Source organism: Solanum pennellii, chromosome 7, assembly GCF_001406875.1.
Source record: "Solanum pennellii chromosome 7, SPENNV200".
NCBI classification, from domain to species: domain Eukaryota; kingdom Viridiplantae; phylum Streptophyta; class Magnoliopsida; order Solanales; family Solanaceae; genus Solanum; species Solanum pennellii.
Genome location: NC_028643.1, coordinates 72,658,055 through 72,684,009, shown reverse-complemented (window position 1 = coordinate 72,684,009; position 25,955 = coordinate 72,658,055). Strand labels below are relative to the sequence as shown.

The window sequence follows — 25,955 nt, the reverse complement described above, 5'->3', positions numbered from 1 at the left end:
ACAAAATACTAAAAATAGCATACAAAAATCTTCTGAAAAAACATCTATAACATAATAATATTATAATTGAAGTATAAGGAATAACAAACAATAATAGAATTCGAAAAACAAACAACTAAACGAATAAGAATAACATATTCAGTGAAATTCAAAAAGAATCTAATATACGATGCACTATACAAATATTATCGCTATTTTATAAAAAGAGAAAAGTTATAATTAATTTCTGACTACTAATAAAAAAGGATAAATAAAATAGTTCACAATTACATTATTAATTTTTTATTTTATATTTCTTATATCTTCTTATTTAAGATCATGTCATCGGCGGAGATTTTATTATATTCATATAGTATAGTATAATTGTAGTAAAGTAATGACAAGACAAAATATCAATAACCAAGTTGGATATATAAATAATTATAAACAAATATGGACGGAGGCTCAACTATATTAAAGAGAGAAAGGGCCCCTTAGCAAAATAAAATAAAATAAATAAATCTAACATATGAACATGTCACCTTATGTCACATTATCATGTTTAATTGCTTGCACGTCCTTAATAAATTATATTTTTGCCAATCTGTCATTATATGACTCTTTCATATATTTTTATAATATAAAGTATTAAAACCAAAAATAACTTCATAAATTCCACTACCTTTCCCCACTTCATACCAACTCAACTCTTTCTTAGCAAACTTTTTATTTTCTCTCATTTTTTTCTTCTAATTTCTAAATGATATAAAAAAAAAAATTAGTTAATCCTCAAAAAGTTTTTATTTTCTTTCTTTTTTTCCTAAGTTATATAAGTTATTTTTGTGTTTTTTTGGTCATGGAAGATAGTTCATACAAAAATCTATTTTTTCATAAACAAGAAGATTCCACCGGAACTCCACCGGATAATGCTGCTGATTCTTGTTTTTCCGGTGATGAAGCGGCGGAAGTTAGCATGCCATCACCTAGAAAAAGGTTTGTTCATTACTTTATATACCGGTTTGTACACGCCTCGACTAATTTTCAGTAATTGAATTGTGGGGTTTTGATGTTTTTTTTTTTAAAAGAAATTTGATATGTTATTATTATTGAATTTGATAAAAAAAAATATGATAATTTTTTTTAATTTTGTAGTAGGAGAGGAGCAAAAAAGAAAGTAATTTCAGTGCCAATAATTGAAGGTGATGGATCAAGAAGTAAAGGGGAAGTTTATCCACCACAAGATTCTTGGTCTTGGAGAAAATATGGACAAAAACCAATTAAAGGATCACCTTATCCCAGGTAATTATAATTATAACTAAATTAAATTAATCTTCACTTATTGTTAAATTTTTTTCATAAAAATGAAATTTATAATTAGTGTAATAAAAAAAATTAACTAAAGAGTTTTTTTTTTGTGTGTTAATAATAATTGGTTTTTCTTTGTAGTTGCCGCCGGGGATAGTTGGTAAAGGTTTTTATACTTATCCGATAGGTTTAATGACTAAATTATTATAGACCAAAAACATTGCATTAATTAGAGTAGTAATTAATTAATATAATTAATTAATGTAGTAGTTTGAATTTTGTGTTTGCTAGTAACTACTACTTCTCACTCGCTTACTTAAACCTTGTTAATCACGCTCCTTTATGGTGATTTATGGTGATTAGTAAGTATTTGTCCGTCTCAATTTATCTGTCGTGATTTTTGAAAACGATAATTAATTTGAATTATTTGTTGTTTTAGAAGTTGAAGATAAAATTTATCTCATTTTTATCTTATACTTACTGTTTTCAAAGACTAAGTATTTTAAATTATGGGTAATGTAACGACAAATAAAATATTATAAAAGATAAAAAAAATATTCACGATAGATAATTTGAGACGGAGAATGGAATAGCCACTTTGGCAATCAAAGCCGCTAGGCATAGAGTTTGTTTTTTTTACTTGAATTATATTAATTGAATCAATTTTTCTTTTAAAAAGTATTTATGGACATTTATGCTAAGTTTCTATCAATTATTACCATTAGAAAAAAATGTCGCAAATTAAATTGTTGCTTCTAGCTTGTAGCTTGTAGGGCTAAACTTACCAAAAGTCAAATTTACTTTTTTTTAGAAAAATTAGGTATTTAACCAAATTATTAGGGGGGGAAAGGTGTTTTTGAGTAATAGCACAAATTATTTTTTAGAAGTTGAAAAAACTATATTTTGGAGCCTTAAATAACACAAATTATTGTTATAATAGTGATAAAAGTATTTTAAAATTGATTAATCAAATACAAATTAATAATTTAAGAGCTAGCACAATAACTCATTAGGATCGTGGTGAAGTGATAAGTATTTCTTTATTTTTAATCATAAGTTTCGAGTTTAAATTCTCGTGATATAAAATCATCTTTGTTAGGGAACACTTTAATTCTAATAAGAAACTATCTTTTCGACATAAATTTAAATTTACTCGAATCCCAATCGAAAAACAAACATAAAGGATGTTGCATGGTACTTGCTTCTTCGTCTTCTAGAAATGAAGCATTTATGCCATTAAATAAGGTTTTAATTTTGCATATAACATTAATATAGTTGTCTCTTATAGTAGACTCTTTCAACACATTGTTCCTCAATTTAATAACCATTTGCTTTTATTGATTTTCATAGTATGGCCACATTAATAACATTTACACATTTACACCACTAGATAAGATTTTGTGCATAGTGGCCTTTAAGATTCTCATTTTTTTTAATAGCCACTTTGAATGAACTTCTACAACCTTGATCTAACCTCGATTTCTACAATGTCCAATTAGTAATATAGCCACTTTCTTCTTCATTAATGTGGATTCCATGATTGATGGTGAATGCACAAACACTCATTGTTTTCAAACTTAGACTTTACTACTTAGTTCTATTTATTTTTAAATGTAGTTAAAAATATGTCCGAAATTATACTCCCTTCGTTCTATTTATGTGAGATAGTTTAACTTGGTACGGAGTTTAATAAAGAAAGAAAGACTTTTAAAATTTATGGTCCAAAATGAATAATAGAAATTTATGTGTCTGTAAATCATTTCATCAAAGGTAAAATAGACATTTTATTGTTAAATTATCACTTTATATATAATTATGTCATTTTTTTGGGATCGACTGAAAAATGAAAGTAAGTCACGTAAATTGGGACAGAGGGAGTACAATTTTTTCAAGAAATAACAGTAAATATTATGGATAAGGAAAGATGAAATAGGCAAAGAGATTACGAAATAAAGAATCGTGTAATCATATTAAAAAAAAACTTTTAAACATGGCGCGAATTATTGACAGTTTTAAAGACAATCCTTTACTTGATTTACTAAATATAAAATACACTGTCAAATCATACAACATGAATGAGTGAATACACTCCTAAATGCTCGTCTAGTTTAGGAATGTTTTCAGCTCTTCTTTCGATTTTTTATTACTTGTCTCGTGCTATTATAAGAGTTTATTACCACACATTATATCATGCTGTGAATCGAGGTATATCTACGTTTAGTTAGTCAACTAGAAAAATAATTTTGTAAGGCGGTTAATAGTTCAAATACGAAATTAATAATCTATGTTAAATTCATGATTATCTTCGATTTTTATATCTAAAGAAATCAAACTCTTGTTAAATAAGTCATAGTCAATCGACTGAGTTACTACGATTCCGCTAAAATATTATAACATAAAGTTTTGGTGGGCTATGAGTTAGTAGTATTTACTTGTATTTTTTAAAATTTTAACATGTGTTTCATGTGTAGGGGATATTATCGATGCAGTAGCTCCAAAGGCTGTCCCGCCAGAAAACAAGTCGAGCGTAGCCGCCTGGACCCCACCATGCTTCTCATTACCTATTGCTCCGAACACAATCACCAAATCCCGGCCGCCGCCGCCGCCAAACACCACCATCAGAACCACCCTACTACCACCACCAGTTCACCCACTACCTCTACCGGCACCGCCGGAGATAATAATGCAACGGCGGCTGTAGCCACGGACTCTACCGTAGTAGACAAATCATCTCCCGAAGAACCAGATCTATTTGCTTATCAACATGATAATGGATTTTCAGAGCTCGCCGGTGAGTTAGGTTGGTTTTCCGATATGGGAACAACAACTACGTTTATGGAGAGTACGTCGTCGTCCATGGCGGGATCCACGTGGAACGACAGTGACGTGGCGTTAATGTTGCCGATTCGGGAGGAGGATCAGTCGTTGTACGGTGATCTCGGTGAATTGCCGGAATGTTCAGTTGTTTTCCGGCGGTACAGTGTGGAAACTCCCTGCTGCGGAGGTACAGGATAACAAATCATTTGTCAATTTTTCACTGAAATTGCCATACGAATTTTTATTATTTTTTAATTATCTTCCTCACTTTTGGTTCCACGTTCTTCGTGACCCTTTTTTTAATTTTATTTTTATGTAAAGATCTGGTAGATTAAAAAAAAAAAAAGAAATATACTTTGATTTGATTTTTACTTGAAGCCATTGAGCTTTTGTAATTTTTACAATAAATTATAGTCTAAATTTGAAGATTATAAATTTAAAATTTTGGTTATTTTAGTTAAAATTATCGAATCATAATAAAAAAGCTAAAATCACTCTCTATTAACATTGTAATTTTTACAATAAAATTATAGTCTAAATTTTAAATTTGAAGATTATAAATTTAAAATTTTCGTTATTTTAGTCAAAATTGTGGAATCATAATAAAAAAGCTAAGATCACTCTCTATTCACATTTCGGAGGCCTACTTATTGCTTTACAAAGATATTTGGTTCCCTTTTTTGACTTATTGGACTATTTTCATTTTTTCTGTTTGATAAAAACAAATATTTTTTTTTAAAAAAATAATTATATTCAACATATGACAATATATGACAAACAAGTGTAATACGTAATTGCGGCTATAATTTCTATCAGAACCTTTTATTTATTTCTATCACAAACAATTTTTTATTTTTCGAATGAATGCTATGTGGTTTAAGTGGACGCTTCAATTCTTAATAGAAGTGTTCCGAATATCAATTTTAAAAAAATGAAAATACACATCAATTTCAAGTAGAAAATATTTGAGATTTTACGACTTACTAGAACGAATCAGCTAAATGAAATGTGACATATTTTATCCTATTTGAATAAACTTGGGTTACACCTCAATTATTTCACCAATTTATAACGCACCTCAACCATTTCACCAAACGTAACCTATCTTCTACTAACACAACTACGAATAACTATATCGACCACCAAACATAAGCTACTTCCACTAACACAGCTACCGAATAACTCTATCAACCAAAAGCTTTGAGATATATAACAGAAATCATCTACTAATATTTTTATCTCCATCCACTTAATCAACTCTGGGCACACCTTGCCATTTTCTACTTTGATTTATCAAACTACACAAAATATGTTGCACTTGCAGATTATCAAATTTTGATCTTGCACATATCATGAACAACAAACATTGCTACTCAGCTCAGGAAATACACTTTTAGAAGGGGAAAAATAATTAAGACGTAAATTCGACACAAAAAGGAAGATATTCGGTAACAGGTTATTGCAAAGATATCTCCAGTTTTTCAAGCCATCAACCAGAAAACATAAAACTAAGACCTTGTTTAGACATTCTGTAATTAGAAACTAGCAGTACCTGATCCTCCTTCGGAATTTTTCATGAGAACGCTGCTTCGCGTATTCTCATGACTATAGAATAAATCTTATATCCCACAAGCGCGATACTCAAAGTGAGAGAAAACAGGAGAGGAAATCATTGATTTAATGACAATTTACAACTGATATATAAAGCTTGAGCTATTGTCTTACGTGAGCCCTAGCTCGAACAGCACCCGAACTTTTTCCAAGCAGATCCTTCATCTTTGATGTTAATCGTCTGTCCTTTAGGTGGTGCGGTTGAAGTAGCACCTTCGTCCCCTGCCTCGACTGCTTTCTTACTGACAATCCGGTATATCTGCGTGAGAGCTTCAGTAAACGCATTTTCAACGTTGGTTGCTTCTAATGCAGAAGTTTCCATGAAGTATAGGGCTTCCCTCTCTGCCAAAGATTTAGCCTCTTCAGTTGAAACAGCCACGAGATGTCGGAGATCTGATTTGTTGCCTAGGAGCATGACTACAATGTTAGGGTCAGTATGGTCTCTCAATTCCTTCAACCACCTGTTGACGTTTTCAAAGGTAACATGTCGAGTAACATCATATACGAGCAAAGCACCGACAGCTCCCCGATAATAAGCACTCGTAATGGCACGATACCTGGTATGAAGAAGAAAAACTGAAGCAATAGTACAACAACTTAAAGGAACAAGGATGCATCCCAATACATTCCCTTTCTATACAACAGTAACAATAAGTTGCATATAACACCATTCACCATCAGCACAGATCGTCAATAATGTGGGGGAAGGAGGGAGGGAGGCAACACCAAGAGGGAAGAAAACAAACAAAAACTAGTAGTAAACGAAAAATCTGTATATGCAACTGAGTTTGAATATAATGAATATTAAATTTACTGATTTAAGAAAAATAATGAACACTGTAGTTTACCAGTAATACGTGACCCATTTTATTCACAAAGTTAACTTTCTTTAATTCTATTTTCTTTGGTTTCCTGCCCAGTGTTTTGATACACGCATTGGAGCCCAACAAATCTGGAGTCACGCATAGCAGGGCCTATAGGAGAATTGAAAAAAAACAATAGGACAAGAAACCATAAGACCAAAAAAAGCCCAGAAGGATGAGGGCTACTCCATCTTTCTTTTGTTGCTATCTTTAAGCTCTAAGTAGGAAACTGAGGTTACTGTGGATAAATATAGTAGACATAAAAAAGCACCTTGAGTGGAATAGTTAGAGAAGAAAATAACTTTTTTCTCCTCACAAGAGATGAGAATGCTCAGCAATTACCTCTTATTTGCCAATGTAATTCATCTCAGAAAAGGGTTTTGCATGCAAACAACAATAGGGGATACAACAGAATGATGGCTTTGTAATAAGAAGGAAGTAAGATTAATATTTCGTCCAGAGTGGATCACGTCCTTGGCATTGAGAAGCGTACAAGATGTTATTTACAAACTAAAAGGTGGTGAACCAGAGGCTGAACTGTGCCAACAGAAACACTGGCAGAACCAATACGCATAGCTTCGCATATTCTCAAGAAATGATTAGGATAAAGGCCACTTACAAACTTAAGCATCATATCAGAAAGATATGCAAGGGTGTTCAAGCAGGGACAGCTGTTATGTTCCTCTTTATTCAGTCCTCACGTTTTTATCATGCCAGCTACACATGTTTCAATCACCCCATCATTAAAACTGCACTGTGTTTCCACCCAAAAATTATTATTTGTTGCAAGTAACATGAGTATAGAACATTTCAAGGACAACCGTGACGCGATACCATTGCTCGTGGCATTTGATCCACACTTATGATTCATAAGCCTAGTAACCAATAATGTAACCCATATCCTCAGTTTTTTTAGTTCCCCAAATTTCTCCCTACACTGAAATCCTCACTTTTTTTGGTTCGCCAAATTCTTTCATGTTCACTACTTTTTGGAGAAATGATTAATCTGAGATTCTTTTTTGCCCATACCAAATATCTACTATACTAACATACTACAATAGAAGTTATGAAAAGCCGGGGTAGTGTCAATGAAATAGGTTAAAACCATGGGATTTCTGGGATCAAGTCCTAGCATAGGCAAAAAATGTAGGGTGACATCTTCCCATTTGTCTAAGCTTTGATAGACAGTTACCGGATAACTATACTGGTGGATTTAGAACGTAACAGGTGGCTCAAAATGGCCTGAAAACCACCTTTACTAAAAAATCCTACAGAAGTTCGAATGTTACCTTAAGTTGTATCTCAATTCTTTTTGTCAGTACTTTAAGTTGTATCACATACAAATATGACTTCCAATTATTTATTTATCCGTGACCCGCTGCCCTTTGGACCAATCACAACCTTTTAAACTCGGTGGATAATGGGTCCACCCCTCTACCCTTCCCCACTTAAATACCAGGCTTCGCTTTGCATGGTGTGGACTTGAACCTGCGACCTAAGTCACAAATCCTCCACCTTTTGCCACTCGAGCTAGGCCTTGGGGGCATCTTGGTTTAGTTTATGCCTAATCCAAAGATTTATTATTCCCTATGATGTGCATACGTATCTTGTATGTGTACTTATAGACTTTTCGCTAATTTTGAGTGTATCTGAAGAATCTACATGAAGTAACCATGCCCACATCACAATCACTCAAACACGTATATTGATGATAGTGATTAATGAAGAATCCATGTAAAACATCTATATTTCAAAATGACAGTTTAGTTTGGACCTAAGTATGTAGTTTGAATTTTCGCATACACTTCTCTACTCCTTTTTATTAACGTGTTTTGTATGTCTTATAATCATCAAAAATCTACTCAATGAAATCAAAAAGGAGAAACTCATACTATCCGGTAGAATAACAATATCAAGTGTAGCACAGACTGTTGACAAAGGATATTCCTTCCAATTTTCATACATTAAACAAGGAAGTATGTTCTTTAAGTATAGCATCTACTACAAAACCAAAAATCAATGACATAAAAAAAAAAACTAATCAAAATCATATGCTATAAATGTAGAAACTACATAAGAAAATACAATTAATTCATATTTTCAACAAGTATTTGCAAGAATTACAACCAAACAGAAAAACTATCTTATTCCGCAAAGAGTAATTGTCCCATCTAGAAATGGAGTATATTTTACATTGGTCGTCAGTTCAGTAAAACTATTTCCTTTCAGAGGAAGCATTTGCTAGCGAAAAACATTCCATTCTAGTCTACACATCAACCATGCCTGTAAAAGATTATCAATTCCTTTTTCACGTATAACACCAAGTTGTCTTCTTTGATTTCCTAGATTGGCAAAACAAAAGCTAAGAAATCACAGTAAAACGCCTAACATCAAAGGTGCAGTGAAGTGGATGGGATACCATACCTGTAACTAAAGGTCATAGGTTCGAGCCCCGGAAGGGAAACCCCTAGGTAGGGAGTGTTTCCCCATTTAATGGTCCTATGCAACACGAATCTAAACTAGTCGCGGGATGAGTATCAGATATCAGATGGTTACACCCAAAAGAAAAAAAGCTAGAAACCAGTCAAACAATAAAATAGCTAAGGATTTCAAAAATTATGAGGAAATATTGAGTTACTTTGGTCATTTATTTTTCATATTAGAAAAAACATACCCTGCCAATGTACTCGTGTGGGAACTGAATAAGTTCAAATAATCTTAAAACAACAAATTTGGATACTACAATTTCTATAACTAGCTTTCAGATTGACATCACAATAGCATCTAAACAACTAGGAGCACACAGCCTGCACAAATGTTGAATTGTGTGATCATCTCATCTAAAAGTCCATTGGGGCAACACACTTTGATTTACTTCATTACGTCTTCAAAATGCTCTCACGATATTCTTTTTCATGAACCAAACACAAAAAAATGTTCTTCTTTTTTTATATATATAATTGGTTGCAGTAAGCACTCCATGTCCCTCGAATTTCAATTAGGAACACAGATACCACACCCAAAGACAAGAAATCCCAATCAAGCAACAACAGCACATCTAGACACTCTTAGAAAATACCAATAAACACAACATCATTTGAAGAACCTTACCAAAAATAAGATTAAACCAACAAACCCACAAGCACTTCTCACTCATCTAAATCCCAAACACACAAAAAACAACCACTTAATACTACTCTTATATGTGGTTAGTTGAGCCAAGGATCCTTCAGAAACTGCCTCTCTACCTTCACAAGGTAGGGGTTTAAGGCTGCATACACACTACCCTCCATAGACCCCACTTGCGGGACTACAATCAGTATGTTGTTGTTACTGTTAATACCACTCTTGAATAAGCAACCAATCAACAGATGCAAGCTCAAGCAGTGTTACAGCAAGTTCCACTAAGAATATGCAATTAATCAACAAAAACACTAAAACTCAAGCCACATACCATAAACAAGCAATTCTCACTTGCCTAAATCCCAAACACATAAATATAACTACTTAATACTACCCTTATATACGTTTACTTGAGCCAATGGTCCTTCGGAACCCGCCTTCCTCGTCCCTACCTTCGCAAGGTTGGGGGGGGGGGTAAAGTTGCATATACACTACCCTTCTCAGACCCCCACTTGTAGGACTACACTCAGTATGTTGTTATTACCATTAACACTACTCTTCAACCCCACACAACTTCAAAATAAACAGATGCAAACTCAATCACTAGTAAAAAGACTGTTACACCAAGACTATGCAACCAATCAACAAAAAACACTAAAACTCAAGCCATAAACCAAAAACAAGAAAACCCCAGATATAGAAACACAAAAAACTAAGATACTGAGTGAATATCACCAATACAAAACAAAAAAAAAAGTTAAAAGATTTAACCTTTACCTTTCTTGACCAGCAGTATCCCAAATCTGAGCTTTAATAACTTTACCATCAATATTAAGACTTTTGGTTGCAAATTCAACCCCAATAGTTGATTTAGACTCCAAATTGAATTCATTTTTGGTGAACCTGGAAAGCAGATTAGATTTACCCACACCTGAATCACCTATCAACACAAGCTTGAAAAGGTAATCATACTCATCATCACCTCTATAACCTGCCATCTTCAAAACTATATCTTCTTTTGCTCTGTAATTTCACTTCTTGATTGACCAAAAAGTAAAAGTTCACTGAAAAGATTCAATTTTGAAGAAGAAAAAAATAAATTCTTGAAGGCGGAGAAATGGGGTGAGGACTCTGTCTATATTCTAGGAACAGCTCGAAATAGCAAATTCATAAAAAGGAAATGACGAAACTACCCTTTTAGGTTCTATGATTTAATTTTATATTTTAAAATTTAAGTTCGTGACAGCTTGTCTGATATATAAAAAAAATAAAAGTAATTACATATTAATAATTTGAATGAAAATCGTTAATTAAAAATGATAGAATATTTTATCAATCAATAATAATTTTGTTAATATATAATACTTTTGAAGAAAAAAATATTTCAGAATGAAAAAAAAGGAATTGAAGTATGAGGAAAGTTTTTTTTTTTTTGGTCCAAAACTTTTGGAAAGTTAATTAAAGTGACAAATTTGAGTGGTCAATATAAACTCCACAATTATTGATAATAATATTATTACCTTAAAAAGGAAAAGTATGCCATATAAGAATATTATCAATCATAAAGAATTTGTTATATTTAAGTAATTTAATAAAAATAAATATATAATAAATTGACCTTGGCTTTGCTTCAATGTTTAATGTTTAATGTAAATATTGTATTTAAATTAATGAAAAATTGAGTTTTTTAAAGTTTAAGTCACAACCTTCAAAAGGGCAAGGATAAATTAGGAAGAACAAAAAAATTGATTAATAATTAATGTTGAAACTTTAGTTTAGGCGTATAATTAGAACCACACAAATCAATAAGTGGGATGTTTTATTAGGCATGTGGGTGGGTCATTATTCAAGCTAAGAGCATAACTAAATTTATAATTGTTTACAAATTCCTAGTTGTCTAAAATAATTGGTAGAGAGTGTATTCTAATTGAAAAAAATTATAATTTAAATGAAAATTTTAGTTTATTCGATGTCTGTCATCTTTTTCTTTCTCATTCCTTCGTTAGTTTAGTTGTGATTATTATAGACGAAGAAAATAATTTTTCTAAAATTGAAAATGTTGGGATAGGTTGTGACTTATAAATAGAAAAATAAGGTGTTAGCATACTAACGTGACATGACGGTCGTTTACTTTATCTAACTTGATGTGTGCTTCTTCTAGTCATATAAAATCATATATGTTTGATGTAAATATAATTTTTAGATACTCTTTAGGTTAGCTTCTTGTTTTGATAAGAAAATAACACTTATCTAAATTACGCTAAAAAATTATTTCATAAAATGAGGATTGTTCAAAATCGGGTAAAGAGATTATTTGTAACTAACGAGACAATTTAGAATCTTGACATCCTTACCATATATGAGTAAGTTTGTCAATTAAAACATGAATAATATAATATGAGGATCAAAGATTAAGTAAATTAAGAATTGAGACAAATATGATTCTCATATCATAATTAAAAATATATGTTTGATATAACTCAATTTAAAATTTGGAACATGTATAAAATTATTCGAGACAATATAAAAATAAAAGCTAACAAACGACTCAAACACATTCACACCACATCAATATTCAATTGGTATATCTACACATTTATTGGGATTTAAATATCGTGAAAATATTATATTAAATATGGATCAATTTGTTGAATTATTTTGCCAGTTGTATATTTTCCTATAATTGATACTCGATATTAACTGTAATACTGCTTCTAGTTTTTTTTTTTTTTTTAAATTAAAATTGTTATAGCCACTTCATCTGAACCATAAATATTTTTAGCCAATAATGCAACCATTTTATAACATAATTATTTTTAACGCCCATCGACAATTTAATAAGCAGAAATATTATAATATAGACATCATATTCTAGGACATTAAAGGGTTATTACGTAGCTGATTAGAGTTATGTAAATATTAGTAATATATGAATTAGTTTTTAGTAGTTGTAAGTGGATTTATATTATTTTAAGTAGAAATAATACAAAAAATTCCTCATAAGTCATAACTTATTCATGTATTAGTTAACCGGGTTTTTAAGTCAACTAAATTTCATATTAATTTATACGTAAATAACTTATTTTGTGTCTACCTATCAAACTTTCATATAAATTATACAAATAAAATACATGAATAACTTAAATCTTATCCAGTTGCCAAACGACATCACTTCATTATTTGGTTATAATGAATTGAGTTTTTGCTTATTTACAACCTTTAATTTCATTTAATTAAAGACATATTAAAGCACAACTTTAACTTTTAAATACTATTTTGCGATATATATTTTGTAGAAAATTAGAACTATATCTATGTTCAAACGCGTACCAATCAAAGGTGGACCAACATAGTATTAAGGGTTCATTCGAACCTCTCGAGGAAAATATTATCATTTATATATAGTTAAAATTATTTTTTAGGTATATATTAAGAATTCAATTCCCTTCAACTAGTTCGTATATTTACTTCTTCAAATTTTGAATTCCCTTATTTAAAATCCCTAATTCCGCCACGGATACCAATAATGCATTTGCTTGGCCTTTCTCTTTATTTTGGTTGCTTGCATGGTTGAATTTTGTCAATCAATCACATCCTCTTTATTATCCAAAAAGGTCAAAATTATTGATAACTTGCTTTCATTCACGATAAAGAAAAAAAAAAGCATAGTATTTTGTTTGTATGTTACTTTAGCATATAAACTAAAAATTAAAGCTAAGAACAATAAGAATACACTCAAAAAAAAATGCTAAAGAGGATTTACGCAAAGTTTAAGGATCAAATAACCTAATTATATGACATTGTCTTTTTCTAGTTTTGTTAACATTTTTCATTTTACTCCTATAAAGTAGATATGAATATATGATATATCGTTAGCCTGTTGAAGACGTGATTTTAAATATGCAAACATATAATAAGGTCAAAGATTAAGGTAAATAGTTAATAGAAAATTGAGTATTTTTTCTCTTTTTTGTGTTAAATCACATTGATAAATTATTGTTATAGTACGTTATGTAAAAATAACATAATTATGTTTAATATCGATAACTTCTAAAATAAATCTTTTTATGTAACTCTCTCTATCCTAGAATAATCATCTATATTTCGATTCACCACAACCAGTTAACTTTTAAAAATTTAATTAAATTGACTATCGAAAAATAAAACTGCTATATACGTGTACACACATTAATTTATTCATGAATAATATCATAAAAGATTCACAACCAGCCACTAGCAGCTGCCATGTGTTGGGGTCTGTGCTGGCAAAACAACAAGCACCCATATAAGCACTCACCATAAAGTATCCATCATAGTCTAATATATATATATATATATATATATATATATATATGTTTTTTTTCATATAATAATCGTATTGTTCGTATCATCTTTCGCGTATCTTAATTAATTTAATAATATAAATAGTTATTATTATTTTATCAATAATATTAACACGTATTATGTAATTTGTATTATTAATAGTCTTCAATGTTTTCGTTGTTCATTTTATAATGCTATGTTTAATTTATGTGGTTGGTCTATACGTGTGTAAATTTCCTCCTTGCTTTCGATGTTGAAAGAGCAAGTGGAATAAACGAAAGGAGCGGAATGAAAAGATAAAAACTGAGGCTGCCTATTAAATTCTTGATAGATATCAAAACTATAACAGACGAAAAGAATATAATTTCATCTATGATATATCTTTTTCGTTTCAATTTATGTGATATTTTTGTTTCAATTTAATTTTTTTAGAATATTTTCTTTTTATATCTAGTTTCGATTCAACATTAATTTTTTTTATTTTATTTTAATGATTTAATTTATATCCACATTAATATTCATAAACTATTTTAGACCACCATAAAAAATAATTTTTCATTATTAAACGGTATACCCGATCAAACACTATAATATAATTCCTATTGAAAGAAGGAAATTTTATTTGCATTTCTTATTTTTTAAGTCCTAATTACTTATTTGGAGTAGCATTATTCGACCTGTAATTATTAATTAGACAATTAAATAAATTATAAAAAATAAAACTTAATTTAGAGTTGAACTAATTGAGTTACTATCCAACTAATTTCAACCCAAATTTACCTATTATATTTTAATTCATTAATTTTAACTTATTTAAATTTAATTAAAACTATTCATTAAACATATATATATATATATATATAATTTTTTTTAAAAAGATGATAAAAAAAGAAAAGATATTCAATAATTTCAGTATTTCATTTGGACGTACAAAATTAGTACTATTATTCACCAATTGCACGTTGAGACTTGAATGACATCATTAAAATTCAATAATTATATGTTACAGCATCCCTTTAAAGAAGTGGTTGTCAATAAAAAATAATTTAATTTTTTTTTTAATTAGAAATTTCAAGTTTAAATATTTAGAAACAAATTTTATAAAAATAAAAAATCAAATATAATCACACCACAATAATAGTACTTAAAAGTGAAATTTTATTCATCTTTAATCAGAGAGCTCAAGTTTAAATTCTTAAAAATAGATCGTGTAATATGAAAATTTGAATATAATCAAACCATAATTTGAGTAATAAACATCGAATGAGAGATAAAAAAGACTTTATTAATTTTCTTAGTGTTAGAATTGTTATAATTTTCTTTACTTTTTCACTTTTACTAAAAACATATAATTTTAAACTTGAGCATTTTGGACAACATCAATCACATTCAACAAAGATTTTGTTACTCCCATTATCTCTTAAACAATTTTGGGTGAGTTGTCAATTTTTAACATGTATAGAACACATAATATTTTATAATTTATATTTTTTTAGATTTAGTACACAAATGTAAGGTCCTCAATATTTAGGCTGTCCAAATATTAATATTTTTATTAAGTGGTCGGATACACATAAATATCCAATTCAATCAAGTAAGCCTATCTCATAATTGTTGTATTATTTCTAGGATAATAATTTTGGAATTAATAATCCTAGGTATAAACTCTAAAACAACACAATTTCCCTTCTCCTAAAATCATAATTAAATTGAAAAAAAAATTATTTATCCTACGTACTTTGTATAGTTTAAACCAAATAAACATTTTATATTAGACTCTATATATTCCATGCATTCACTAAATAATTTCGTAATTATTAATTTCAATATTACAATTCATTATTATTAATAGTAATATAACCTAAAAATGGTATGATTACAAGGATTGGCGGTTATCCCTATATAATCGGCACTAAATTTGTCTATATTTAATTATGAATATAAGCTAAAACCATTAAAAAAAAAAAATTGCACAAAAATTTGCAATAATTTTCTTATATTAAAGGTGACATTATCTATCTTAATTAAAATCGCGAGATAATTTTAACTAGTTTTGAGTCAAATAACTTTTAGATAAATTTTATTTACGCAAGTCTTGAAGGATAAAAAATGACAATGTAATACACTAGCCTTTCTCCATATGAAGGATCTAAGGAACGACTAGATCACAAATATCTATTATATGCAACTTCATCCCACGGTTTCACAAATTTCTGATTAAAAAATAAATTTTTTATATTTCAGTCGATAAAAGATAACATATCTGAATTAACTCAGACATTATCTATTAATGGAGAATAACTAATCTTAAATCGGCTCGAACACTACCCTCATTTTAAAAAAAAAGTCAATTTACTCAATTATTTTTGTAACTTTTGTTCTTTTTTCATTACCCCCTCCCCTTTATAGCCCCTTTCGGTTGCCTTAGATTCAAAAAAAAAAATAAAATAACAATCCAAAAATTGATTATTTTTAAAATACAAAATATACTTTCACGTATGCATTGCACGTTTTTATTTATTTATTTTTTATTTTTTATTTTTTTTAGGTCAGAGTCAAGAAAAGAATCTTTTTTTTTTTCTTGTAAGATCAGCTATAACTACTCAATTTGTATGTAAAAAATAAATAAAATATTTTTTTTTTTTAAAATTTTCTCTGGATATTCATAATCCAGCAACTTTCTTTGTACCCATTGGAGATCACCTTTTTTTTTTCTTTCACATATATAGAGAGCAAATCCCAAATCTTTGTTGTTTGTATGCTTTATCAAACCCTAAAATCCACCCCCTTCAACTCTAAAGATCGAGTCTTTCACTGAAAAAGATCCAAGATTTGCTGCTTTTTGAATCCTAGAGGTAAAATCTGGCAACCCCATGTTGTTTTTGTATATTTTATATGATTTTGAAACTTGAACTTTTGAGATTCTTGATTTACTTTGAGTGTTTAGTTTCATTTCGGTATGATTGAGATCATTTCTGTATGTTGTTACTTAAATGGGTTTCTGTTTGATTAAGAAAATCAGCTTTTGTTCGCCCCTTTTGTTGTGTGATTTGGTTTTTAGGTTCTATGGGATGATATTGATGTTCTTGAGTTAGTGTTTGTTTGTTAAACTTGAAATGTTTGGTGTAATTGCAGAAAGTTGAAATTCCCAAATTAGAGGAAGTCAAGAATCTTTGTTAGAATGATGTCTAGATCGTATACAAATCTTTTGGATTTGGCATCTGGGAATTTTCCTGTAATGGGAAGAGAGAGAGATAGGCGACGGATGTCGCGGGTAATGACAGTGCCTGGGAGTATATGTGAACTCGATGATGACCAGGCTGTTAGTGTTTCTTCTGATAATCAATCTTCACTTGCCGGTGATCGGATGATTGTTGTGGCGAATCAGTTGCCATTGAAAGCGAAAAGGAGACCGGATAATAAGGGCTGGAGTTTTAGTTGGAATGAGGATTCTTTGCTTTTGAGACTTAAGGATGGTTTACCTGAAGATATGGAAGTATTGTTTGTTGGGTCTTTATCTGTTGATGTTGATCCAATTGAACAGGATGATGTTTCTAGCTATCTTTTGGATAAATTCAGATGTGTGCCGACGTTTCTTCCACCTAATATTGTGGAAAAATACTATGAGGGATTCTGCAAGAGGCATTTGTGGCCACTTTTTCACTACATGTTGCCATTTTCACCTGACCATGGAGGCCGCTTTGATCGTTCTATGTGGGAAGCATATGTTTCTGCCAACAAGATGTTTTCACAGAAAGTTGTTGAGGTGCTTAATCCTGAGGATGATTTTGTTTGGATTCATGATTATCATTTAATGGTGTTGCCCACGTTCTTGAGAAGGCGGTTCAATCGATTGAGAATTGGGTTTTTCCTTCACAGTCCATTTCCTTCATCTGAGATTTACAGGACACTTCCTGTTAGAGAGGAAATACTCAAGGCTCTTCTATGTTCTGACCTTGTTGGATTCCACACTTTCGACTATGCTCGACATTTCCTTTCGTGTTGCAGTCGAATGCTGGGTTTAGAGTACCAGTCTAAAAGAGGTTATATAGGATTGGAATATTATGGAAGGACAGTAGGTATCAAAATTATGCCCGTAGGGATACACATGGGTCACATTGAGTCTATGAAGAAAATTGCAGATAAAGAGCTGAAGTTAAAGGAGCTCAAACAACAATTTGAAGGAAAAACTGTTCTGCTTGGAGTTGATGACTTGGATATTTTCAAAGGTATAAACTTAAAGCTTCTAGCGATGGAGCACATGCTCAAACAGCACCCCAGTTGGCAAGGGCAGGCTGTGCTTGTTCAGATTGCCAATCCTATGAGGGGTAAAGGAATAGATTTAGAGGAAATACAGGCTGAGATACAGGAAAGCTGCAAGAGGATTAATAAGCAATTTGGCAAGCCTGGATATGAACCTGTAGTTTATATTGATAGGTCTGTGTCAAGTAGCGAGCGCATGGCTTATTATAGTGTTGCTGAATGTGTTGTTGTCACAGCTGTTAGGGATGGGATGAACCTGACTCCATATGAATACATCGTCTGTCGACAGGGTGTATCGGGTGCAGAAACAGATTCAGGTGTAGGTGGACCTGACAAGAGCATGCTAGTTGTGTCAGAATTCATTGGGTGTTCTCCTTCCTTAAGTGGGGCGATCCGTATTAATCCATGGAATGTTGAGGCAACTGCTGAGGCAATGAATGAGGCTGTATCAATGGCTGAACAAGAGAAACAGCTACGGCATGAGAAGCATTACCGTTATGTCAGCACCCACGATGTTGCTTATTGGTCGAAAAGTTTCTTGCAAGATATGGAGAGAACTTGTGCTGATCACTTTAGGAAAAGATGCTATGGCATTGGTTTAGGCTTTGGGTTTAGAGTTGTTTCCCTAGATCCCAACTTCAGGAAGCTGTCAATTGATGATATTGTGAATGCTTATATCAAGTCTAAGAGCAGGGCCATATTCCTGGACTATGATGGAACTGTGATGCCGCAGAATTCTATCATTAAGTCTCCTAGTGCTAATGTTATCTCCATCCTGAATAAACTTTCTGGTGATCCAAACAACACAGTCTTCATTGTTAGTGGAAGAGGGAGGGAAAGCCTAACCAAGTGGTTTTCTCCTTGTAGAAAACTAGGACTTGCAGCAGAACATGGCTACTTTTTGAGGTCTGTTTCTTCTAATTTCCCTATACAATGTCGATTGATATCAATTTTTCCTGCATTCTGGTGTCTAAATGACTAGTGCTTTTTTTGGTTACGTTATCCAAAATATCAATCATTCTAGATATTGACTATTCCTGCTTCCTGTATCTACTTTTTTTGGTTTCTACAAGTCTAGTGTTCTGGTAAAGCAACACTCACTCGGTTTTAGAGCTGATACCATTATCAAAAAAAAAAGGGAGTTTTCTTTCAAATGAAGCAAAAGTGATATCGGTTATTTTCATCTCATCATTTTAGGATGCCTCAAACATTTGATATAGCTATTAGAATTATCTTTAGTATTCTATGCAGCTTTTACATCTTTCAGTACTTCCAAATTCCAATTAGTTTATTAATCCAATCATCCCAGTGCCTTCTCAAATCTCTATTGTGCAAGAATTAGTGTTTGTTGTTTGCCAGGTCAATCTTTCTCTTTTGTGTTTGCTAATTTTTAGTCTGACAATGCAGATGGGAACTAGAACAGAAATGGGAAGTATGCAGTCAGACCTCTGATTTTGGTTGGATGCAACTTGCTGAACCCGTGATGCAATCCTATACAGATGCTACAGATGGTTCTTGCATAGAAAGAAAGGAAAGTGCTATAGTGTGGCAGTATCGTGATGCAGATTCTGGATTTGGGTTTTCTCAGGCAAAGGAGATGCTTGATCATCTGGAGAGTGTTTTAGCGAATGAACCAGTTGCCGTGAAAAGCGGTCAGCACATTGTGGAAGTAAAGCCTCAGGCACGTATTACTTATCCCAATTTCCATATGAGTTCATTCATATTTGTTGCTTGTATTCCAAGATTTACACTTCAGAAATGTTACCTAGCGTCCTTAGTAAATGACCCCTTCTCGTATTGATGAGTCTCCTCTCCCAAAAACAGTGTTTGGTTTCCACTCCCCTGTAATCTGGATAAAACTCTTTTATTAGCTATCGGTGTTTAGATGAGAAATATGATCATGTTTACCGTAGAACCTTATACATCCTTTGTTTCCTGTATATGACAATTGTGCTGATCTCCACATTAAGGGTGTGTTTGGTTAGGAGGTTTCCAGCTTTTTCCATGTTTGGTTGGTCATGATATTTTGGAAAGCATTTTCTCTGGTAAACAAGTTCATTGTCTCCTTCCCACCCACCTAGCTGCTAACCCCCATCCTTGACAATCTCACTACTCGTCCCTGCCACTTCACCTTCCCACCCCATCCCACCCTCAAAGTGTTTTGCTTGATTACATATAAATGTTCTTGTGATCATATGTTTTGTTTACTTACCTAACACTAGGAAATAAGTAAGAAAATGTTTTCCTAATACCAAACACGCCCTAAGTATGGCAGTTGCTTTATGGGTCACTTGTTGGTTATATTGCTTATAAGGATGGTGTATATTCTTTTTTCGTAAGTGCGGAGGGTAATGCTTTCAAGCTTGCATCAATCTCCATTAGCTATCCCTTTATGTAATTCAGTATTATCATCCTCCATATTAAATGCATAGTTTATGTTTAGTCCAACAACATACCCTGTGTAATCCCACAATAATACTAATACTAATACTAATGCTACTCAAAGGAAAAACAGAATGCAAGGCTACCTACTATAGTCTTGTACCCTAATTCTCGACCTCTACACCCTCCTATCTAGGGTCATGTCCATGACCCTTGGTGTGAGCTGAAGACTTGCCATGTCCTGCCTAAACTCCTCTCCCCAATACTTCTTCGGCCTACCTTACTCTACTTCTCCTCTAGTCGTAACATCAGCCTCTCATACATCCTTACTAGTGTGTCTTGTGGAACTCCTCTTGACATACTCTTAGCCATTTCAGCCTTGCCTTCGCATCTTGTCCGACATGGAGGCCACTCCCACTTTTTTCCAAATATCTTCATTTTGACCATATCTCTCTTAAGTAAGCCCACTTACCCATCCATCTCAACATCCTCATCTCCACAATTTTCATCTTCTGCACATGGGAATTCTTGACTAGCCAACAACACTCCGCCCCATACAACAATGTTTTAACTTACTTTCAACTTTTGGTGTCACCTTATCACAAAACACACCAGATGCTAGCCGTTCATTTCAACTACCACCTATAATGCTATCTGCGACATTCTCATCAATCTCCCCATTATCTTGGATAATATCCCCAACTCCCAAGGTACTTGAAACTCCCTCTCATGGAGATGGCTTGAGAATCCAACCTCGCTTCCACATTACCTTTGCGTGTCACAACACTGAATTTGCACTCCACGTACTTTGCCTTATTTATACTCAATCCAAAACCTTTAGACTCCATGATCTGTCTCCAGACCTCTAGCCTGTCGTTAACTCCCCGTCTTGTCAACAAGTACTATGTCATCTCCAAATAACATGCACCAAAGCACCTCCCTTTGTATGTGCTGCGTCAATACATCCATCGTCAAAGAAAATAAGATGTTATTTTTTAATTGATGTGCCATTAATCCATGCGTAGGTTATTTGCGAGCTAAAGAGCCTTTAGTATTTACTCAAGTAATTGGTTGAGAGCTGCAATTTCTTTGCTAGTGACAAGTGACTACCTGGCATATATTTCCTCTCTAGAAAAAGATGATGTTAACGTAATAATTTTAACAACAATAGTAGTGTATTCTTTTTCACTATTCTGATTGCTATTGTCAAATTCTTGAGTATCTTGAATATATCGTTTTCGTTTAATGCTTTTTGACGTGTATTTTAGCGTTGGTTGCAGTCACTAATGTGTTGATCCTAGTATGTGTTCCGAATAACATTAATTTTCTCTTTTTTCAGGGGGTCACCAAAGGTTTAGTTGCAGAAAAAGTCTTTACATCTTTAGCGGAGAAAGGAAAACTGGCAGATTTTGTGCTTTGCATTGGTGATGATAGATCAGATGAAGATATGTTTGAAATCATTGGCGATGCTTTGTCCAGAAATATTATTTCATATGATGCCAAGGTATTTGCTTGCACAGTTGGACAAAAACCTAGCAAAGCAAAGTATTACTTGGATGACACATCCGAGGTGGTGCTTATGCTAGACTCCCTTGCTGATGCCACTGATACTCCAGTGACTTCTGACGACGATGAACCTGCGGACTCTGACTGAATATAGCTACCAGATGTTTTGTTTGCTTCGGTTACCTTCTCTACTGAATGTATATTCCAGGTCTGAAGATGGCACATTGTCCATTTGAGTTCGGTTTCGAGGTTTAAGACGGTGAAATCTCAAATTCTGTTCAATCATTCTTTCCTTTCTGATTGTTCTATTCTTTTATCATTAGCCTGGATGTAATATATCTCTGAGAAGGGGAGAAACATAGAATTGAATGCACATTCTTAAGACTGCTTGAAAAGAAATCATCAAGTGCTGGAGGGCGACTATCATTTGTGCCGAATCAGAGAACTACAAGAGGGAAGGGACGAGCCAAAGATGTTAGACATGGTTTCTGTAAGACCAAATGAGGCAGAGATCAGTACAGATGAAAGATTTGATCATACCTGAATTATGCTGGAACTAAATGAAGTTCTCGCTGTTCGGTTTGTTTACACCAATTGTGGTGGCAAAGCTTTAACTGAAGACTGCTTTGTGGCTGCTTGGTACTTGAATTGGTAGTATATTGAAGTTCTTTTTTTTAAAGTTGGTCGCATGTGGACCTAGTTTAGATTAGCATTGTGTCAGTGGGCATGGCTGTGACTAGCAATAAGCATCTACTATGTTGGATTGAGTTCATGGTTCTGGTAGTCTTCTTGCTGTACAGTATATGGTTAATGATGTGAATTGAGAAGATTTTTCTGCTCTTTTGTGGTCCTATCAAATGCATCGTGTGGATATAAGTTGATGCAAAAATATTTCGTTTTCACAGTCTAAAGGTTTTCTAACTGTAAAGGGCTCTGATACCAAGTTTATCATGTTCTAAATTCTAGTATCCATGACCAGCACTTGGCTACCAGTCCTGTCGAGTGAATCCTTTATCCATTAGAGTTAGTAATTTTACTGCAAATACTAGCACTAAGGCAGTACAAAATACAGTGCTGGAATTTAGCACTGCAGTAGAAAAACTTATATCCAACTTAGAAAAGCTATGTATGTACACAGTAAAGTAAATCATGCACATTGTATGTCTTGTTTAGTTGATATAATTGTCTATGATTATTGCAACATTCCTTATGCAGTGAACATGTGTGCAAACTAATTTCATATTATGTACAAAGTTAAGAGCCTACATATTTCAACATATACTAATTTTCATATTATGTACAAAGTTAAGAGCCTACATATTTCAACATATACTAATTTTACGAGTGGGGTGTGAAGAAGCGTAAGCAAGCCTTACCCACTTGTGAGGCTGTTTCCAAAGTTAGAGAATATACTTGAAGTTATTGGCCTTTCAATATGAATGGAAATTTATTGAATCTCTTTCAAGTTTTGAATAATGTTACAAGTAATGGAAAAAATAATGGTGAGTGAATGACTATTACCAGCAGTATGATTGTCAAATGCAACATCCTCACCAATAATCTCCACAAGAACAACATCCCTCTTTGAAGTGATGAAACCTACTGGAATCACGTACAATTATTTCTCGTTTTTTCATCTTGGATATGTACTTGATAGCCATGTGACAATCACTACAAATTCGTAAATTCTTCATTATCCTAATTGGAAAGCCCTCCGGGGTGTTCATCAGCGCGAAAGCAATGGCTAATTTTTCACTGTGATGGACCAAGTTATACTCTTTTTCCTCTAATTCCATATCATGCAAAACAGATCCTGTATCAGGAACATAGCCTTCTAACTTCAGTTCTGCAATCAATTCCTTTAAGTATACATCAACCTCGTCCGATTGTGGATGAGATTTATCACCAATAATGAAGTGGTGAACCTGGTTCTTCAACTCCAGCCAGCTTATTCCTGGTTCTTTCTTTACTCCCCTATCCTTCATTGATTTCCTCACTTCAGAAACACTCTTCCATCTTTTAGCAGATGCTTGAACATTAGCAAGGAGCACATATGAAGCTGAATCCTGAGGGTCAATCCTCAAAACTTCTTCAGCTATACTTCTAGCCATATCTGCATTTTTATGAATTTTACAGGCCGATAGCAATGTCTTCCATATGACACCGTCTGGCTTCACAGGCATAGATCTAATAAGAGCTTCAGCCTCCTGCAAACGGCCTGCTCTTCCTAGGAGGTCAACGACACATGTATAGTGCACCAGTTGAGGTTCTACATTGTACTTCTCCACCATCAAGTCGAAAAATTCAAGCCCTTCATCCTTCATCCCACTATGACTACAGGCATAGAGCAAACTCAAGAGAGTTATATGGTTAGGTGCTAGTCCTTCATGCTCCATACGATTAAACAACTCAACTGCGTTCTTTCCCCTACCATGAAACCCATAAGCAGAAATCATAGCACTCCACAAAACAAGATCAGCTTCCTTCCTTTCCTCAAAAATCTTCTCAGCCTCATCCAAACATCCACATTTTGAATACATGCTAATCAAGGAACTTACAACTGCAACCACAGAAATTGCACCAGTTTTTATAACGTCAGAATGAATCTGCTGCCCCTGTCCTATTGTAGCCAGCTCTGAACACGAGCTGATCACGCTAACACACGTTATCTTATCTGGTCTAAACCCGGCGATTTTCACCAAATTATACAGCTCCAATGCACCTTCAAAACACCCATTCTGAGCCCTACCAGCAATAAGAGTATTCCAAGCTGCCATAGTTTGATCTGGCATCGACATGATCACAATCTCTCCCTCGCTTAAGCTACCAGACCTCATATACATGTGTGCCAATGAACTTGCAACAACAAAATCCCCCTCTAAACCCAATTTCAATCCACAACCATGAACCTGCCTGCCCTTATTCAAATCCTTCAAACCAGCACAACCTCTTAAAACACTTCCAAGAGTAAATGCATCAGGCAAGTAACCCAACCCATACATTCGCGCAAACAAACTCAACGCCCTCTCATTAAACTCAAACTGAGTCAACCCAGTAATCATTGCATTCCAAGAAGCCAAATTTCTCTCACCCATTTCATCAAACACCTTAGAGGCACTATCCAAATCGCCAATTTGAACATACCCAGCAATCAAAATGTTAAAAGACATTACATTTCTTTTAGGCAATTTATCAAACAGTGTAACTGCAATATCTAGCTGACCCAATTTTGAGTAAGTATTGAGCAGGTGATTGGAAACGAACTTGTCCCTGAAACACCCAGATGTTACTATCAGAGAATGCAGCTGTTTGGTGAGGGAAAAGGACTTTTCTTGGATGCATGCTTGTAAAAGGTAAGAGAAATGCGATGGGTTGTCCCATATTAAGAAAGAGAACTTGTTGAAAGCTTCTTTTACGTAACCTTGAGAACATAGAATTGAAAGCTCAGTGCCGGCTGCCGAGAACCGGCGAGTGTTTGCTGATCGGAGGGGAAGAAATCTCAGAGGTCTCAAACAAGACTGTCCCATTCATTTGAGCTTATTTTTGGCATAGCTTTATAAGTTGTCTATTGATCTAAAAAGAATTAACATAAATAGCAGCTCCACATAATCACTTAAAATCATCGTAATATATGTAATGGTATAATTTTGTATATCGACTAAGAAAAATAAACACTAAATTCGATCGTTATTTAAGCAAAGATCATTGTTTGAACTTCTATGGCTAGATATTATTTCCACTCGTTAACAAGCACGTGTTTTGTACCTGATGTTTAAACTAAAT

At 33.0% G+C, this 25,955-nt stretch overlaps 4 protein-coding genes across 5 annotated transcripts; 2 read left to right on the top strand and 2 right to left on the bottom strand.

Moving 5' to 3' along the window:
- Positions 1 to 648: 648 nt before the first annotated feature.
- Positions 649 to 4,532, top strand: LOC107024539 (probable WRKY transcription factor 65). Of its 2 annotated transcripts, none has more exons than XM_015225531.2 (3): positions 649 to 972; positions 1,135 to 1,278; positions 3,756 to 4,532. In XM_015225531.2, the coding sequence occupies exons 1-3, from the start codon at positions 836 to 838 to the stop codon at positions 4,297 to 4,299; spliced, it is 825 nt and encodes a 274-aa protein (XP_015081017.1). In that variant the 5' UTR covers positions 649 to 835; the 3' UTR covers positions 4,300 to 4,532. The 2 variants fall into 2 exon arrangements, with proteins under 2 accessions (XP_015081017.1, XP_015081016.1); XM_015225530.2 differs by having other exon boundaries at positions 650 to 972; positions 1,132 to 1,278; positions 3,756 to 4,509.
- A 966-nt stretch (positions 4,533 to 5,498) lies between these two features.
- LOC107026502 (ras-related protein YPT3) lies at positions 5,499 to 10,836 on the bottom strand. The gene is made up of 2 exons (XM_015227483.2): positions 10,476 to 10,836; positions 5,499 to 6,269 (listed from the first exon to the last, which is right to left on the bottom strand). Exons 1-2 carry the CDS (start codon positions 10,694 to 10,696, stop codon positions 5,834 to 5,836), a joined length of 657 nt encoding a protein of 218 aa, XP_015082969.1. The 5' UTR covers positions 10,697 to 10,836; the 3' UTR covers positions 5,499 to 5,833.
- Positions 10,837 to 16,636: 5,800 nt separating this feature from the next.
- Positions 16,637 to 23,074, top strand: LOC107025941 (probable alpha,alpha-trehalose-phosphate synthase [UDP-forming] 7). Its single transcript, XM_015226746.2, has 4 exons — positions 16,637 to 16,876; positions 17,157 to 19,190; positions 19,692 to 19,965; positions 22,006 to 23,074. Exons 2-4 carry the CDS (start codon positions 17,203 to 17,205, stop codon positions 22,318 to 22,320), a joined length of 2,577 nt encoding a protein of 858 aa, XP_015082232.1. The 5' UTR covers positions 16,637 to 16,876; positions 17,157 to 17,202; the 3' UTR covers positions 22,321 to 23,074.
- A 508-nt stretch (positions 23,075 to 23,582) lies between these two features.
- Positions 23,583 to 25,901, bottom strand: LOC107025770 (pentatricopeptide repeat-containing protein At2g41080). The gene has a single exon (XM_015226514.2). It carries the CDS (start codon positions 25,697 to 25,699, stop codon positions 23,723 to 23,725), a length of 1,977 nt encoding a protein of 658 aa, XP_015082000.1. The 5' UTR covers positions 25,700 to 25,901; the 3' UTR covers positions 23,583 to 23,722.
- Positions 25,902 to 25,955: the final 54 nt, after the last annotated feature.